The sequence below is a fragment of the Gadus morhua genome, chromosome 13, assembly GCF_902167405.1.
Source record: "Gadus morhua chromosome 13, gadMor3.0, whole genome shotgun sequence".
NCBI classification, from domain to species: domain Eukaryota; kingdom Metazoa; phylum Chordata; class Actinopteri; order Gadiformes; family Gadidae; genus Gadus; species Gadus morhua.
Genome location: NC_044060.1, coordinates 24,704,753 through 24,722,730, shown reverse-complemented (window position 1 = coordinate 24,722,730; position 17,978 = coordinate 24,704,753). Strand labels below are relative to the sequence as shown.

The 17,978-nt window shown below is 44.9% G+C and overlaps 1 protein-coding gene across 5 annotated transcripts in view; it reads right to left on the bottom strand.

Moving 5' to 3' along the window:
• ptprga (protein tyrosine phosphatase receptor type Ga) overlaps window positions 1–17,978 on the bottom strand; it is a 302,814-nt gene that overhangs the window by 124,442 nt on the left and 160,394 nt on the right. For all 5 annotated transcript variants that reach the window (XM_030374883.1, XM_030374886.1, XM_030374885.1 and 2 more), the window contains exon 3: window positions 648–830. In XM_030374883.1, the coding sequence (XP_030230743.1) occupies window positions 648–830 (183 nt within the window). The remainder of the gene's footprint in view (window positions 1–647; window positions 831–17,978) is intronic.

The following is a 17,978-nucleotide window of genomic DNA, read 5'->3' as shown; positions in this document are numbered from 1 at the left end:
AAAGGGTAGCCAGAGAGATATTCATGCTCTTCAGTCGAGTCGGGATTGCAGAGGAAGTTTTAACGGAGCAGGGAGTTTGATGTACAGGGCAATGGCTGAAATGTGAAAAATCTGAATTTCAATTCACCAGAGCGAAGACCCGATAAAACGATTCAACCAAACATTGAAACGGAATTTGTGAAATTGGTGTCAAGGAGAAGAACTGGGACAAGCTTCTTCCCAAGGGCGTTCTCCCCACCAGGGAAGTTCCAAATAGGTCCACAGGGTTCTCAGAGTGCCTGGTCCAGCCCCAATGTCATCGTCTCTACATCTGATCCTAGGGTTCGCAACAACTTCTGCAAAATTGACGAGACATGGATGTTTAACGCCTATCCTGTGTCCCCGGTGGACTGATTGAACAACTAGTGTTCTGCCTAGCGTGTCACACCCCCTTTCCATGGCCGTCTACCCAGCCTACAGTCCCGCCCTGAAGCCCTCGCAGGGGTGCCCCGGTCCAGGGACCACTTTAATTTGTATTCACCCTCCCCATTGCTCTCACTAATATTGAATAAAACCCCTGTTACTGTTAAACCCCAACCTGCTTGTTGTTGTCTGTTGTAGACAGTATATAAATGTTTTATGGTTACAATAGTGGCTGAGGGTGGTACCTGTTTTCCCTGTGTTCTTCATAGAGGTCTTGTTGGAGGACTCTGCATCAAAGCCCTCCAGCGTCAGCTCCTGGTACTCCATGGAGGCTTTAGCCTCGTGGTCGACGATGTTGATGGGGGACTGGTTCCTCTCTCTGCACTCTGGGTAGGCTGATGCCCATCCCTCGTCTGGCCCATGGGCCCCTGGGAGAAGACAAACCACTATTAACGTGATGGACTCCTGGAAATCTGATTATGTTATTACGATTATGAAGGTGTGCATTCAGAATCAGAATATGGTCAATTCATGAAATTTACGTTAATTCAGCCGATCGATTTCAGATAATTTTCCCTCCTGGCTATGTAGCCACACAGTGACCAATCACTGTACCTGGCCATGCAGTGATCAATCACTGTACCTTGCCATGCAGTGACCAATCACTGTACACTCACGTAACAGCGACGGGGCAGCCAAAGGAAGCTACAGGGTAGGGCTGGGCGATTAATCGTATTTTGATCGCGATTTTAGCATCAAACTATCACAAAATTAACAAATTAATCGACTTTTTCATATCTGTAGGCTTGGAACATATCCATTTTAGATTGGAACATTTTCTTTTTGACCATTTTGTGTACTTTCTTTTTTTATATTACTTAAAGGCGAAATTTCAAAGTTCTGTTACAAAAAAATAAATCTGAGAGACATGCTGAATAAATACAACATGTTTTCAAACTCAAAAATAATCGTTTGAATGATCGTGATTACAATATGACCAAAATAATAGTGATTAGGATTTTCCCAATAATCGAGCAGCCCTACTACAGGGTTTGAACTTTGAGGAAGCACAAACTCCATCAAACAGTGCAGGGGAGAGGATTCAGATCCCTACAATCCCCCTACGAGTCTTTCAAAAACTGAGTTTATCAGTTGACTTTGAGGTGTTTATTAATAATACAAGTGGCGAGGGGTCCATATAAGCCGTGAATGTGTTGCATAACCAGGCGTTGCAAGACAATGGCTACAGTGGTGCCGCTGGGTTTGGGTTTCTATGTGAGCCTGGCTCCGCCCGCCTAAGTACTTCCGCTCAATTTGAATTTCCCTTCAGTACTAGTACAAATGAAATGAAATGAAGTGAAGTACGAGAGTCTGGTAGAACCAGGCTAAGTCTACGCTGTAGTGGAGCCTGAATGCTGCCCGGTTTTCGGCATACCTCACCAAGCATTGTATGTAACCTCCCGCTTTACTCCCAGTACAGAAGGGGGAGGGGCTCACTGAGGGTGTGGTGGGAACAAAGCTTAATTGCATCAACATTGACCCAACAATGCCCCCTAGTTACTGCCCTGAGTTACACATTTCCGAAGACACTAATTTGAGGATACTAATACGTATGCGTTTTCAAGGCACATGTAGGAAACGTCCAACGCATGCACTTCGTGAAGAACTGTATGCGGATTAGCCTTCTAGATATGTGCATTTAAGAGAGGGTTGATGTCGTGGAGTGGGTTAGTGTGCGGCCTTCATTATTAATGAGTGTGTTTTAGTGTTAAGGACTACTTTTGGTGTGGGGGGGGGGAATGTAGGGAGAAGTATGGGGTTGGTGTGTACAGGATACCTACTCTGTGATGTTTTTTTAATAAACTATTGGGACTGAAGATATTCTGTTGATAATAACAATGATTATAATAATAATATGACTGCTACTATTAACAACAATAGTACAGCTGAATAGCTTGATTCTGAAGGACACTGTGAACAGAAGACGTTGGTATTGTGATAAGTAAAGGACAGTTCTTAGGGAAGAACCGTCACAACACCCACTCAGCCCTCCAACTTACCCCTCCAACTCACCCACCAAGTCACCCCACCATGTCACCCCAGCAAGTCACCCCACCAAGTCACCTCTCCAAGTCAGATTTCTATAAGCTCCAGGAGTGGTTGTTCAGAGACAGTCCTGACTGTTCTTCCAAAAACATGAGCATTTAACCTACTGTCACAATCTATGACAGTAGATAAATATTAAAGGACCCATGGCATGCTACTTTATGGATGCTTTTATATAGGTGTTAGTGGGCCCCTATTAGAGTACTTGAAGACGTTCAATAAATTCAGCCTTAGTGCAGAATTACAGCCACTACGAGCCAGTCCCACAATGAGCTTTCCACAAACGTGCCGTTTGTGGAGGTGGGTCAAGGTGGAGGGTGGGGGTGTGGCCCTGAGCAGCTTGCGGCCACGTTACCATGCGCTCGTGTTTACAGTGGATATATCGTAATGGCGAGGCGCACACAGCTTTTGGCCGTGTTCTGTAAATATTCTAGAACACTCCGGGTGCTCCGGCGGGAGTCCTGGAACTCTATATCTAAATAATGTCATATTATACCTAGATATCCATATCATATATTATATATATTATCACGGCCAAAAGCTGTGGCCACCTCCAGATGATATTATGAATCTCAAATGACTTAGGGTGTTCTGACGTCTCTGGTTCTTCATCTTCCAAATCAATCTGAAGGAGAATGAGCTGCGACATGGAGGAGAAAGGGATTGTTGCCCGCGATTGTCCCTGTCCTGGTTCATGTACTTCAGGGAGTCAAAGCCAAAGTTCCTTTCCCCCAATTCCTTCTCAACCATGGCTGAGATATCCCCCACTGGGAGTCTTGATGTGGAAACACAAGAGACAATCCTGTTATGCGCCATGTAAGAGACATTTTCCTGTTCTCCATTTATGTTGTAATGTCTGTGTTGACCACCGAGTGTTGCTGTCTTATTGCGGGCACAGGTATAAAGGGTACGTCATTTGGGTTACCTCTGTTGTTTGACCCCGGAAGGGCATATGGTTTTTTACCAATAGAAGTACCATATTTACAGTTGTTGTTATGTCACTGAGGATCTATCTGAATGTATTCCGTATTCACATTCAATTGGTGTCATGATGAGGAAATAAACGAGTTGCAAACCGGAGACGATCGCACAGATCTTTCATAACTTCATGCAGCTGCATAGAACAAACATTGGAAAACATCAACACAGCGCGTCAACCAGGTCACACGGGAGTCAAACCACACGGAGCATACACATACCTATACTTGTCAAAAACCGTATGGCGTTCCGGGGTCAAACAGAGGTAACCCAAATGACGTACCCTTTATACCTGTGCCCGCAATAATGCAGCAACTCAGTGGTCAACACAGGCATTACATCATAGATGGAAAACAGGAAAATGGTTCTTACACTCCGACCCCTAATTGTAAGCGACGGATGGAGCTAACAATTAAACCAAAACAAGCAAATGCCATTAATACCCATCATGCATTACTGCATTATCATCAGATATCTTGAGCGGCGTTTAACAGACACAGTTTGGACACTGGTCTTACGACAGTGTTAAACTTCGTCTTAAGACAAGTGGTTATCGAAATAATTAAGAAGTGTACAACACTTGCATTACAGTGTGTGTTTTCACACACACACGTGACGCTCGCACAGTCATAGCTCATCATCTCATTCTCTCAGGCGGGCAAGGGAGAGAAAGGGGAGGTAACTTGTGCCGTCATATGGGGCCAAATTCCAAATCGGAGCATCTGAGCTCTCATTTTTCAAAGGCGGAGCAGGAAACCTAGTGCTCGTTTTACACCCAACGCTATTTCCAGCTTCTGGGGGACCGTAGGCAGGCTAGGGGAACTCATTACTGTTAGAAAACCTCATAAAGTGATATTTTCATGCCTGGGACCTCTAAGACGTGGGTGGCTGAAGTTCCTTTTAAATAGGTACCATTGTTTCAGTTAAAATACTACTGTGCTGTGTTGAATTTCCAGTAGGGGCTTTCCTCGATTGGTCAGCAAAAGCCTATGAACAATCTTATAAGATCACAAACTATGAAGATAGTTTGAGGTGAAAACAAACGAATAGGCGTGGAGCGAGGCTGCAGAGAGTCAGTTAGTCTGTCTGATGGACGGTTCTAACTGTGGAAGAGCAATGGCAGCGCATCCTCTGTTTCCGTCTCTCCTCTCTTGATTGTATCACACACATCGAATGGCAGCAGTCAGGAATTCCTTGGGCTCCACATGTATGCAGTAACCAGCGTCGAGCAGCACATGCACTAGGGCTGATTTACAGACCCAACCTGCAGGTTCACAGTAATCGCTTTCAAGGAATGTTTAAGTTGTCCATAAAAGAGATGGATGGTAAGTTTATGAATCCCCAAAGGGAAATTATATTTGTTGCAACACACATATCAACAATCGTTTGCATCTATGAGCTTCCCAATACACACTCTGTGTAGATTTACAACACTATTTTATGGTGAAGCTTTGTCTGTCACCCAGGATGATATATTTTTTTTAATTAGCTAGGGGATATTGTGCATGGCATGATATTTAAATCTTGCGTGTATCTGCGGTGGCTGGCCATTCACTTCTGATTTGAAGTGATCAGTGTAACTGGTAGCTATTGTGAGACAGATAACCTAGATAATAGGCCATGTGTGCCTGATAGGTCCTAATTAATTTCCACACACAAAATGTCAGAAGAAATCCCATCCAAATGACTGGAGCCCTTGTTAGTCCTAAACCCCCGTTTCTCTACTGAGCCGCTTATATGTGTGGTTGCAGGCGTTGCAGAAATAATAACATGGTCACATGGACCGAGTGGAAGGCTGCCCAGCGAGGACTAAGTTATCCTTGGATACGCAGACCTCTCTGTAAGGCGCATCGGCTTGGCATTCAATAGCACACCAATCATCATCAGCCTCATGAGGACCACAAAACAGCAGAACTGTACCGTTTGCTGGTACTACATGAAAACCCTGTTATTGAACTGATCATTGACCTGACCGAAGACGCAGCCAGGCAAATCAATGGCTTCTGCTAGGACTCGAGGCTGCATAGTGGCCTGTACACGCTACAAGAGAAGACATTGACATTAAGGGGACTTTGCTGACACTTTTATTCAAAGTGACTTACAAGTCAACCACACAGGGCAACAGCCTGCTCGTAAGAAGCAGTCAGGGTGAGGTGTATTGCACCATGACACTCCTTAGAGCCAGGGATCAAACTAGGAACCTTCTGGTAACCAGTCAACATGCTCTGTCTCCTAAGCTACAGCTGCCCCCTGTGAGAGACCGGGCCAGTATGTTTCTGATGAGGCCAGAGAGAGAGAGAGCTCTGTTCTCGGTCCGCGTCTCTCCTTTCCTCCGCTGCCTCCTCACTCTCCCACACTATATGCATCATAATGGCTCTGAACTGTGCCCCTAATTGAAAGCAATACCAGGCTCCTGAGTTCCAAAATGAATTTGTCTATGATTATTGGTGCCCTGATGCATTTGCGAGCACCAGGTAATGTCTACTTCATCGAATTAGGAGGCATCCGGTTCCTTTACCTCCCCTCTCCCTCAGTCCTTGCCCGGAGGTGGCTATCGATCACCGCGGTCTAGATTCTGTCTAAGACCGGCGCTACCTATGGATCTGTCTAGCTGGACAGCTGCTGGGTGGCTGGCTGATAAGATTAGACTAGCTAATGTCAGCTGACTACACTAGGCAGTGATGGAGGGGGAGAATAGGAGCGCTGGCTGGGCGTATTCTTCCACTCACATCAGCTAATTGATGGTTTGGATAGTGTGTAAACCACGAGACCCACCACACTTGACACAGAGGCAGAATCTACATTGTTATGTTACACATACTGTCATCAAAACACCCTTCCGACCTCCGATGTGTTTCTGCTGAGATGATATGAGCTGTTTAATCTTATGCCATGCAATGATAAAATAGTGGGGACAAAATAAGACAACAGGAACCCTTGCTGCTAAATTGAGGCTAACGATTCGAGCCACCAGTGTATCTCAGGTCCCCACACGTCGTCAGCCCTCCTTCCTGCCATGACAGTCGTGATAGCAGCATCAACCCGCAGGCTCCCATGTGACACGTTCCCGTCCCTGTTGGCTCCTGCCTCTACCAAAACACATTGCTTAGCAACAACCAACCAGGAGCTGTGTGTGTGTGTGTATGTGTGTGCAGTTGCATGTGAGTGTGTGTGTGTGTGCATGTGCGTGCATGCGCTTGTGTGTGTGCACGTGTGTAAGTGCGTGCATTTGTGCGTGAGAGAAGCAAAGTGTGACCACCCATCCAGGTGTCTCTCTGCCTTATATAAGAATTACACAATTCGCTCAACAAACTGGTAAAAAATAGAAAGAGAAATCCAACATCAATTTGTTCTTCACTGTATGGCCGTACTGGGAGGCTCATCAGTGCTCATCAGTGGATGTTCTGCTCTCAGAAACGTATGTCTGCCCACGTGGCGTGGATGAGGAGGTTGGGGTATGTTCAGTAACACAACCGGAGCCCCCTGACAGAACCATCAAAACACATATTTTTAAATGAATCACAATTAATGCAACAACAAAACACAAAATGCTTCAGCATATCAAAGACAAATGAAATCCAGCTCGGTTTGACTGAAGGTAATTAGCTGGGTAGATGTTCCACGGTAACCCTGAGAACCAAAAGGTCTATACTTTCTATTGAGAAGACCTGGAATCCCCCTCTGTTTCTTCATCCAGCCCACTCCCAGTCATGGCTGCTCTCTGCTTGTCATCCTAAGTAGGCTACTTGTGGTGGACTCTGGGGCCGTTTGTGGCCTCAGAGTCCCACAGTCATCAGGACCACACCAGTGTGTGTTTGTCAGGTGAAAGCTAAATGTCAAGGGAAAGAGGCGGTGGTTGTAAAAAGTCTTTCAACCACTTATTACGTTCACTCATTTCTCATAATGGTTTATTCGTTTCGTAGTATAATTTCCTTAATTTAGAAGACAGCTTGTTAATTTTTGATTTGTAAAATAAAGACAATATTTTTTTGAATTTGCGAGTTTCTGAAATTATTGGAAACGAGTCGAGCTGACCTCGCCTTGCTGTAGCCCTACCCACGGCCCAAACAAAGAACAGCCGAGACAACATCCTTAATTCAAACATGCCGTTTCATTTGGCCTCAATTGGCGATGGTTGCGAACTGTTTCCCCGAAACCTTCTTAAAGCCTTATTAACGCTACATCATTCGTAACCTCTTCTTTAAGTTCTTCGCGTGTTTCCCGAAACGTTATTTTCTATGAATTTCTTTTATGCGTCCTTCGTTGGTGAGGTTGGTCTGAAGCGTTTCTAGAACCTTCTTAGCTCTATTGTGATGGTTCAGCTCCTGACGCAAGTAGCCGCCACTGTACCTGAAATCCCTGTTAGGCATGAAACTGCCACATTGACAGTAGCTGCGTTAACATGGACATTTCTGATCTGATTAGATTTCTAATCGGAATGGATCTATTCCTATCATGCAATCTGAATGTACTGTAGGCTATATATGGCATTTACAAAAGTGTCAAGTGTACGTCACTATGTCTCTCGCACACAACCGTTATGTTGATCTGGACTTATATGATATAGGCTATGCAAGGGATAATGTTGTAGGACGCCGGTCATTATCGGGAAAATAAGGCCCCACAGGCCGAACCGGACCCAGATGCGAAGCAGAGGTGTCTTGCTTCGCCCTGAAGGGTATTATTATCGATAATGACCGGCGACGTTCTATACATTATTCCGCTTATTAAACTGCTACTTGCCAAAACGATAAAAACCTATCTTCTCAGGGTGTGTCTTTTTAGAATGACCATTCGTAGTGTTGATCAGCAGAGTAATAATCCGCCATAGACGTTGACATTGCTTAGCAACCGGACACGGTGGGGTTGATAAGTTACCGGACTACTTGCGGAGCGATAAGAAAGACGTCAATCAGGAAAAACAAATCCACTTTCCTTGAGAGCAGACTAGTTCTGAAGGACCAATTGAAAACTACTGCAACTGCTGATGCCATCTCTCCATGTTAAAAAGTAGCCGCACCCAACCCAAACCAATCGGAAAAAGTGTATAACATGTCGATTATAGCGGCCTACACCATCTCTATTCCGCATTGAATTATATTCCGATCAGAGAATTGTATTCCGATTAAAATGTATATATGATTTATTCAGATTGAGCTGTCCTTCCAATTCTATCAGATCAGAAGTATCCATGTAAATGCGGCTAGTGTCAAGGCATGCACAATTCTACAAGCAATTTGTGAAATTTGCAAATTGACAAACAATTAGGCTCTGAGTGGCTACGAAGTAGCTGCTGGCCTGTCCTGGGAGATCCTCAAAGCTGGGGATGTCCCCTCAGCTGGGGATGGGGATCGCCTGGGCTGAGAGCATCCAGCATCACCTCTTCCGATGCCCCCCGAGATCCCATCACAGGAGTTTTCACCTATAATCGCCAGTGCCTTTTTCTCCATCTGTGTTAATTCTGGCACTGTGCTGGGCCCAGCACCAGTTAGAAGCCGGTCTGTTCGAATACAATTTTTATTTTGCAAATAAAAAATGAACAAAACTATCTTCTAAATTAAGGAAAATGTACTAGGAAACGAATAAACCACTACAAGAAACGAGTGAACGTAATAAGTGGTCGAAAGACTTTTTTCAAATACCGCCTCTTTCCCTTGACATTTATCTTTCACCTGACAAACAAACAATGGTCGGGCGGTGCGCAAAACCCTCATAGAGACCCCTATAGGTAACAAAAATCAAAGCAGTCTCAGCATGAACAGTATTAAATGATAAGCTAATTAAACGTAAGTAAATGTAGCTTTCATTTCAAAATGTCTATTTTCATAAATATTCACCTTTCTAAACAGAAATTCAATAGCCTCATTTGAACTGCTGCGACAGATATAATTAAAGGAGACATATTATGGCGTTTATTCACAACAAGTAAGCATAGTATTTGAGTTCCAGAAAGCATTTTTTTTTAAAAAGTCTCGGCTATCGCTATTCCCCTCTGTTTCAGTCCCCTCTGTTTCAGACCCCTGCTGAAGCTCGCTCGCTCTCTCTCTCTCTCTCTCTCTCTCTCTCTCTCTCTCTCTCTCTCTCTCTCTCTCTCTCTCTCTCTCTCTCTCTCTCTCTCTCTCTCTCTCTCTCTCTCTCTCTCTCTCTCTCTCTCTCTCTCTCTCTCTCTCTCGTTTCGTTCTTCGGTTGAGCAGGAAAAGTCTAAGAAACGCTCCCATTCCCATATTGTACATATGCATATAATATTCACGGATTCCTGTTAGACCAGGTTGGATGTAATTGGGAAACCGGGCGGGTCTATCCTGCTGTTACACCTTTCCTGTCGGCTCCCAGACCGTAGTTGAGGAGCACAGGGGAGACGTTCCCTTCAAGGCCGATGTTCTCTCAGGGGTAACACCCTTCACCCTGACCGGCAGGGGTTCTGATGCTTATAGGTCGGTATGAAGCGGCCACTGATTATTGACACTAAACTGACACACACTATCACTCGCTCTCCTCGCTCGTACACTCACTCGCTGATGTCACTCACACACGCACTACCATTCTTGCTCAAACAAATTACGCTACTCTCGTAACACTGCTATCCTGCATGTCTATCCTTTGATTTTGTGATTGTGTATTTCAAGCAATCATTTTCTTCATGAATTACTTAAACCCATTAGTGAAACACAACACTGCCAACACTACCAATGTGGCAGTCCCATGCGCAACAGGGATTTCTAAAGGTTACAGTGGTGGCGACTAGCGTCAGTAGGCCATCCGTGGCATACTGGTTAAGGAGTTGGACTGGTAACCGGAGGGTGGCCAGTTCGAATCCCGAGCGTGCATGGTTGAGCAAAGCACCTGAAACCCCCAACTGCTCCCCGGGCGCTGCACCGCGGCACCACTGCTCCGGGAGTGCTGCTCCGGGAGTGCTGCGTGCCCCGTGTGTGTGCCCCGTGTGTGTGCCCCATGTGTGTGCCCCATGTGTGTGGTCCTCCTGGTCAAAAGCAGAGAAAAATGTCCCCCTATAAAAGCGTTAAATAAAGGATAACTTAACTTAGCTGAACCATCACTACTGTAGAGCTAAGAAGGGTCTACGAGTGCTTCAGACCAACCTTACCAACGAACGGTGATTTGTAGCAAATAACGTTTCGGGAAACACGCAAGATCTTAAGGTAGAACTTAAAATAGTGGTTCCGAATGAAATAGCGTTAAAAACCTTTAAGAAGGTTTCGGGAAACCGGGCCCTATTCAACAACTCTTCATTCCCATCAACTACTACTTGATGTCCATGTCAGTCCATCCACCCATGAGTCCGTCCCCATGCTACTCTGTGAATTTGTCTTCAAATCCCAATAATGACGCTTGCATACTTATCCGACCAAAACACCATTTGCACTTGGGACAAGATATCCTGGCCTTGAGGAACCAACAAATCAGACCGAGGTCACATCTTTGTGGAGCCTCTGTGCTGAGGGACAGGTTCACTGGTAGGGTGGTACTGTGGAGTCTCTGTGCTGAGGGACAGATTCACCTGATAGGGCGGTAGTGCGTCTCACACCCTGCCTTTCAGAACTCGCGTTGTCGTGGCTTTGATGTGCTCTGTGCTCCCCTCAGGTGCTTAGCGATACTTTCTGCTCCTTGTAAGATCTCCCTGGCACTAAGATTTCATTGTGGTTTAAAGAGAGCTCTTGACGCTGGTGCTGACAAAGAGCCTGAGGATGTGACATGAAGGAAGCCAACTGAAAGTACATTCACAAGCTTTTACCTTTTACTTTACAAATAAAGAATTCCCACGTTTCAGCAATGTCCATTTCGGTCTCTATGGCTTTTAATGTTCCCATCCCAAAAAAATGGAATCCTATAAGCAGCTAGAGAAAAAGTTACACATAGGGCATTTGGTAGACAGGAATTGCCCAGTATGAGTGTGTGGGGATGGTGGCTGGTTTAAAGGTCCCATGGCATGCTACTTTATGGATGCTTTAATATAGATATTAGTCGGCCCCTAACACAGTATTTGAAGACGTTCCCGAAATTCAGCCGTGGTCCAGAATTACATATACCAAGAGCCACTCGCTGCAGAGGGAGAGGGCAGCGTGCAGCGGGCAGTAGGAAGCGGGGTTCAAACGGAAGACAATCCCTTTCTCCAAATGTGTTTGTTTCTCCCCAACACTAAATTTATGAGGAGCTCTCCAAATAAGTCCAGATAGGTTATCCAAATAACAAAGAATTGTACAACACTTGCGTTACAGTCCTGGAGCTCTATATCTAAATAATATCTATCATACATAGATATCCATATCATATAATACATATTATCACGGCCGAAAGCAAGTTTTAGCCACTGGGGGACGATAGTCAGGCTAGGGGAACTCAAATTAATGTTATAAAACCTCATAAAGTGAGACTTTCATGCCATGGGACCTTTAAGCAGCCTCACTTACGGCCCGATTCCACCAGACGCGTTACGGCCGCGTTACGGCCGCGGCACGTCTTGGCCACGGTCACCGCAGCAGATAGCTTCCACTCCAATCAATGAGACCATTTCAACCGGGCGCGGCTGCAGAACGTCTCAGCTCGCCGCGCCGCAGCACTATCATTCCGCAGCATTTCTATTTTTGCCGCAAGCCGTTGCTGAACCGCGTCAATTTCAAAATTCAAATTTCAAAAAGTAAAAGCCATAGAGCATCCGGTATATTTTCAAAATAAAACACAATACCCAGCTCATGTAGCCTATCACAACTTCACATCAACATTATGACGTCATGACCGGTGGCACCAGGTCAGCAGTCCATCAATCAAAGGGTCTCAGAGGGTCGGCAACATGGACGACGAGAGACTCATTGTTGAAGAGAAGTTCAGCAACATGAAGTCATTTATGTACCATCCTTTTTATAAGGACAATGGCCGGAAGGACAAAGCGTGGCATTTAATTGCAGTAGTTTTGGGAGTGGAAGGTGAGCACATTAGGTTTAGGATTATCGTGTGATCTCATGATCTCGCGTGAATACGGCTGCCGCTGCGCTGCCGTAACGCGTCCGGTGGAATCTCGGCGTTAGCCGGGTCTGATTGGATTCTGGGGCTGGGTGCAGCTGCACACCTGTTGCACATTGAGTAATCAGTGTGGACAGGTTAGACAAGCCGGCAACACCACACACTACAATAGAGTTCGCCTGGACGGCAACATCGAGCTCCAGGCCATTAATCATTTTTAACAAACCTTTGCAACAAACTTCATCTAACTTCTAACACCCCCACCCATGCTGCGTCTTTGTCTGGAGGGGCCCAATGGAAGTCACCAAAGTGCTAACCCTTGCTCCATACACTGTGTGCATTTGTCTTTTAAAGTGTCAGGGAACCCAAAATGGTCTTCTATGGCCTTGAAAATAGTTATCACTGTTACTAAATAAAGTGGTTATTGAGATGAGTCAGGTGTGAAAGGTGAAGATTCCGCCAGCAGTTCAGGAACATTCCCCTCTGCTCCGAGCATGGGTAGCGGTCTCCCTGTGACGTAGGGACAACTTACCCTAACCCTGACACCCAGGAGGTCCACCGCACAGTGTGGAGGTGTGGATCTTAGTCTGAGTGGCGTTTATGTTGGCTGCATACCAGAGGGTTACGCTTCTTACTGAGAATATAAATCCTGGCGCGTTTCACTAAATATAACACTCATAATCAACGATGAGTACATTAGCCCAAAAATAAGCATCACGAAATTGGTGTGAACCATAACCATCACCTCCTTAGAAATCTCAAGTGTTCGGATTAGAGCTGAAACTGAAATTATATGATTTGATTTCTCTTTCTTGGGTCGGGTTATGAATATTAAGCAACATTCTTGCTCTGTGTGCTTTGGGATTAAGAATCAGCTAAATGATTGGCCATTTTGCTGTGTGTTGTTGTAATTATAAACACCACTTTTAGCACGATGTGAAACTTAAAACCAATTGAAACCCATTATAACCAAAGGGGTTTTAATGTCTCCTCAGATGTAATGTGTGATCTGTTCAATTATGTTTTCACGGCTCGTTCTTAATGCTTCCTTTCTTCACAATAACAGAGAAACATTATACATCATAGTGATCAATTCATCAAATAACTCTATTCATGAATTGAGTAAATGTCAGGAAAACATCCAACATAGATGAATGCAAGGAAAAGAGGTTGATAAGATACAGATTAAGAGCTGGCAGTCGATGGACAGATGGATGGAGAAATAGACAAATGGACTTTGTGAGGAATGCGCACTTGCATTAGAGGCTGCTGAACAAGGTTACACCGGGTCCACTCTGTTACCCGACTTTACAGTGTAAGCCTGAAACCCTATTTCCCCCATACCATTAAAATACCCACACAGTTCCGTAATGGAGACTGGGAAACATCCATCCAACACGCCTTTCAATGTCCTTTTCTCTTTTGCTCAAAGATCAAAAGAGGAAGATGCTCAAAGCTGCTTTGAACGTCTTCCTATACCATGGATGCAATCAGAGCACCTGTCCAAAACACAACTCAAATAGTTCACTTCTATGTCCGTCCGGTGATTAGCAGAAGGTGATGAGGGCCTGTTTTTGTCCCCATCTCTAACAGGTTCAACGAGTTGAACGAGCGTTTCAGAACGGCTCTACCTCGCCACGTGGGCCGCACACCCGCCTTATTATCTCCTAGGAGACATCCCCTGTCACTCAGAGCAGCCAATTACGGGGCTTCATCAACATGAGAGGAGCGCAGGAAACACGCCTGGCGGCCATAATGAGGAATGATCACTGCTGCCAAAGTGTCAGAATATAACGACGCACCCCCCACAAAGCATCTGATACCTCAGGGAAGCTATCCCATTAATGTTCAATACGCTATCTGGACATATTTGGAGAGCTCCTCATAAATTAAGTGTTGGGGAGAAACAAACAAAATATCCATCTAAACAAAAAAACATTTAATTCCCTGCGGAGTGATTATCCTAATTGGTATTTTTCTGAGAGTTTTTACTTTTTTACCTTTTGTTTTTCCACTTTATGGGACTGAATTCCTTGAGGGAAACGGGTAGTGGCAGAGTCAGCAGAAAGGCTATTTTAGTTACTGACGCCATATGGAGAGTCTATGAACAGAGCTCCCCTTGAACACAACAGAGGTAGCGTTCTCCCTTTGGGAACCGGGAGGCTGAGCGAGGCCTGGAGGACGTGTGACCAGACCAGCTTTTGACACCAAAGCGATATCTAACCAGCCAAAGGTAAATACAGCCGGTTCTGAACTCAAAAGACTGCAGAACGGGGCGCCCCCTTCCTGTCTATCCCACTCTATCATAATGAAAAATAAAGTCTGCAGAACAACTATCCAAGATGTGCGTGAGAGAGGGACTGAAAAAGGGAGCGGTGACAGACGGCCAATGTGGATAGCTTCTGGCTTCAGCGCAGCAGTCATTGACAGCCACTCCTCCCCCCCCCACCCCCCGTCCAGACACCCTGCAGTGTGAAGTCCCTGTCACAGCCCATTACACTGATGTCCAGCACTCCAAAGTATGGCCAAGTATGGCCCAATCGACATATCTGTTCAACATGCATTTGCATTCGACAATAAGCTGCCAATAATTAAATCAAATTCAAAATGCCAATGCTAGAAAAAATCCAACACACAAACAAATACACAAAAGGACCAGACAGGAGTGCCCTTGTGAAGTGTCCCATGAACCAGATTCAACACCTCTGCCCGTATCACGCTGGCCCCGTCCCCAGCGCACGCCAACTCCTTCATCTCATCATGCCTGGTCAAGCAGAGCGGAAATAAAGGTGAAGTGAAAGAGAAGGTAAACTAGAAAGTGTGTGGTGCTGGAAGACCAACACAACCTCCTCCGCCCACCAACCAGAGCAGCACAATAAGGGTTAACAGATACACAGTGAAACGAGATTCTTTCACACAGCCCTTCCTCTGCTTTGACACCTCTCTGAAGGACAAGCGAGGGCAACGTGGATCTGGCAGCTGTGACGATACCGGCCTAAACAGCGATGGGAACCTCCCCTATGGCCGCTCCGTTTCACAGAGGGTACAACAGGCCACAGGCAGCACTTTTTCTTCAAGCAGTATGGTGTAATTATGGAACGGCCTCCGCACATATCTTTTGCTGCTAAGTCAGATAACTGCTGCACCTCCCACGCTTTTATGTGCCGCAGCTCTCGCTGGTCACATGCATTTACACCCATTATCACATGGCCAATAAGTGGAGACTAACAAGTAAAGGGGGTGGAGGGGCACCACACAAAAAGATGCAGAGATGCAAACATTTACATGATTTGGGTTGTTAAAATAACAACATTTGATGAGAACCGCTAAGGGCTTTTAAGTTAAACAGAAGTCCTTTTTGGTTTATTAGTAAAGCATTTAGCCATTTCACCAGCCTACAAAGTAAGTACACCATCAATACTGAACACTACACACACCGGGTTCACTCGCTTGTTCAGACTACCTCCGTCCGTCGACGGATCGCATTGACTTTGCATGGGGCGCTCGCGAAATGCATTGTGGGTCCATCCTTCCGTTTGGCTCCGTGGCCTGCGTTAAAAAGTTGAGCAGGAAAAATCTGGCCGTTATATATGGTGTGGATATTAATACAAAAGAGGACCCAAACAACAGGTGACTAAAAACAATCCTATTATTCCACATTTCTTGAAAATTATATAACGGACAGATTTTTCCTGCTTCTTCCTGCTTGTTGTTGCTAAATGGATCCAGGAAACGCGTGGAGTGTATTTGCATAACCGCGATCTGATTGGCCGACGGATCCGGCGCTGTCTGAAAAGTTGAACATTTCTCAACTTTTTGACGCAGGCCACGGAGCCAAATGGACGGACGGACCCACAATGCATTTTGAGAGCGCCCCATGCAAAGTCAATGCGATCCGTCGACGGACGGGGGTAGTGTGAACAAGCCCTGACAGTGTTCACTCTAAACAGTGTACTGTACTCTCTAACAGTGTTCACTCTAGCAGTGTACTGTACTCTCTAACAGTGTTCACTCTAACAGTGTACTGTACTCTCTAACATTGTTCACTCTAACAGTGTACACTTTCCCCAATCCTTTGTGATGCTTGTTATAACAGCGAGAAGTCGATTTGTTTGAGGTTGACGGATTAGTTGTAGCAGGGGAATTTGGTTGGTGATGGAAGGTGATGAATTATAGGATTCAGCTGTGTTAAGTAAAGAAAGAAGGGAAACAACAGCCACGTAGACTGTTGACTGTTGATTTGTGTGTGTGTGTGTGTGTGTGTGTGTGTGTGTGTGTGTGTGTGTGTGTGTGTGTGTGTGTGTGTGTGTGTGTGTGTGTGTGTGTTACAAAAAACAGAGAGATAGTCACAAGGCTGATCCCGGATGAAAGAATGAAAACATTCCATTTTCCCAGCCTTAAATCCCTCCGACCTTGCTTGGTTCAGACAGCTCTGCTGCTGTGTTGTCACTCATCTTGCTTCCTGTTTTGGATTGGATTCTTTTGCTCAACGGCCATAAATAAAAAAACAATGTAATCCCCTTTTGCAAAGAAAAAACCTACTAATTCCAACATTCAAACCAACTGCTTGTATCACAATGTTTGAGAACTCCAGCTAAATACATTTTTAGCGCTTTTTGCTTCATTCAACATTCATTTATAATAAGCTTTTTATCAAGTCCATGTTTTAAAAAATGAAATATATAAAATATGGGAACCGGATAAGAGACGATGAATGGTAAAAACCAATGTTTTTGAATCCAGTTCATATGAGAAGGCCATATCTAATGAGTTGATTCCCGTTATAGATGTTCAATATCTCATCATCTTCAAACTCATAAGGCACTTTCCATGATACCCAATGATATTTCCCACAACACTATTTTATTAGCCTTCATATCATGTGGTAGAACCACTGTTGGATAGCTTATCTCAGCAGCGTAGCTAAAGGTGAAATCATTACCAGGTACATTAACCCTCTGGCTCATACAGGCTGCAATAACATAGATTGCACTTCAGACCAACTCTGCTGCAATAACTTTAATCCCTTAATACTCATTTCCTGGGGTATGAAAGCAATAGGTATGGTTTGTATTATGTTGGAGTTTTCAAATGTCTCTTTACCAAGTACAAGGAGTCGTTATTTGAATGAGTACAGTTTATTTACAATAGTATTAATAATTAACCAATGCTTACCGAATAATGATATAAAACTTTACGAGTTGGATAAAAAGCTAGTCTCAAATTCTTGAAGAAATGTGGAGAAACAGACTGAAACTATGACCCTGAATAACCAAATCCCAGCAATGACGTTGTCAACAAGTGTCCGCAGTAGTGTAATGGGGGACCCTGTGTGAGGGCTAGAGGGCTAAGGCCTGGGAGGAAAGCATTCCAAACCTCCCTGCTGCTGGGAATGCCTGTGTACGTATACGTATGTGTGTGTGTGTAGCCTGTGTGTTTCTGGGTGTGTCCTCTCCGTCATGTGTGTGTGACTGTATTCACTAAGAAAGAATGACGATGCAACACACGGCAATTCA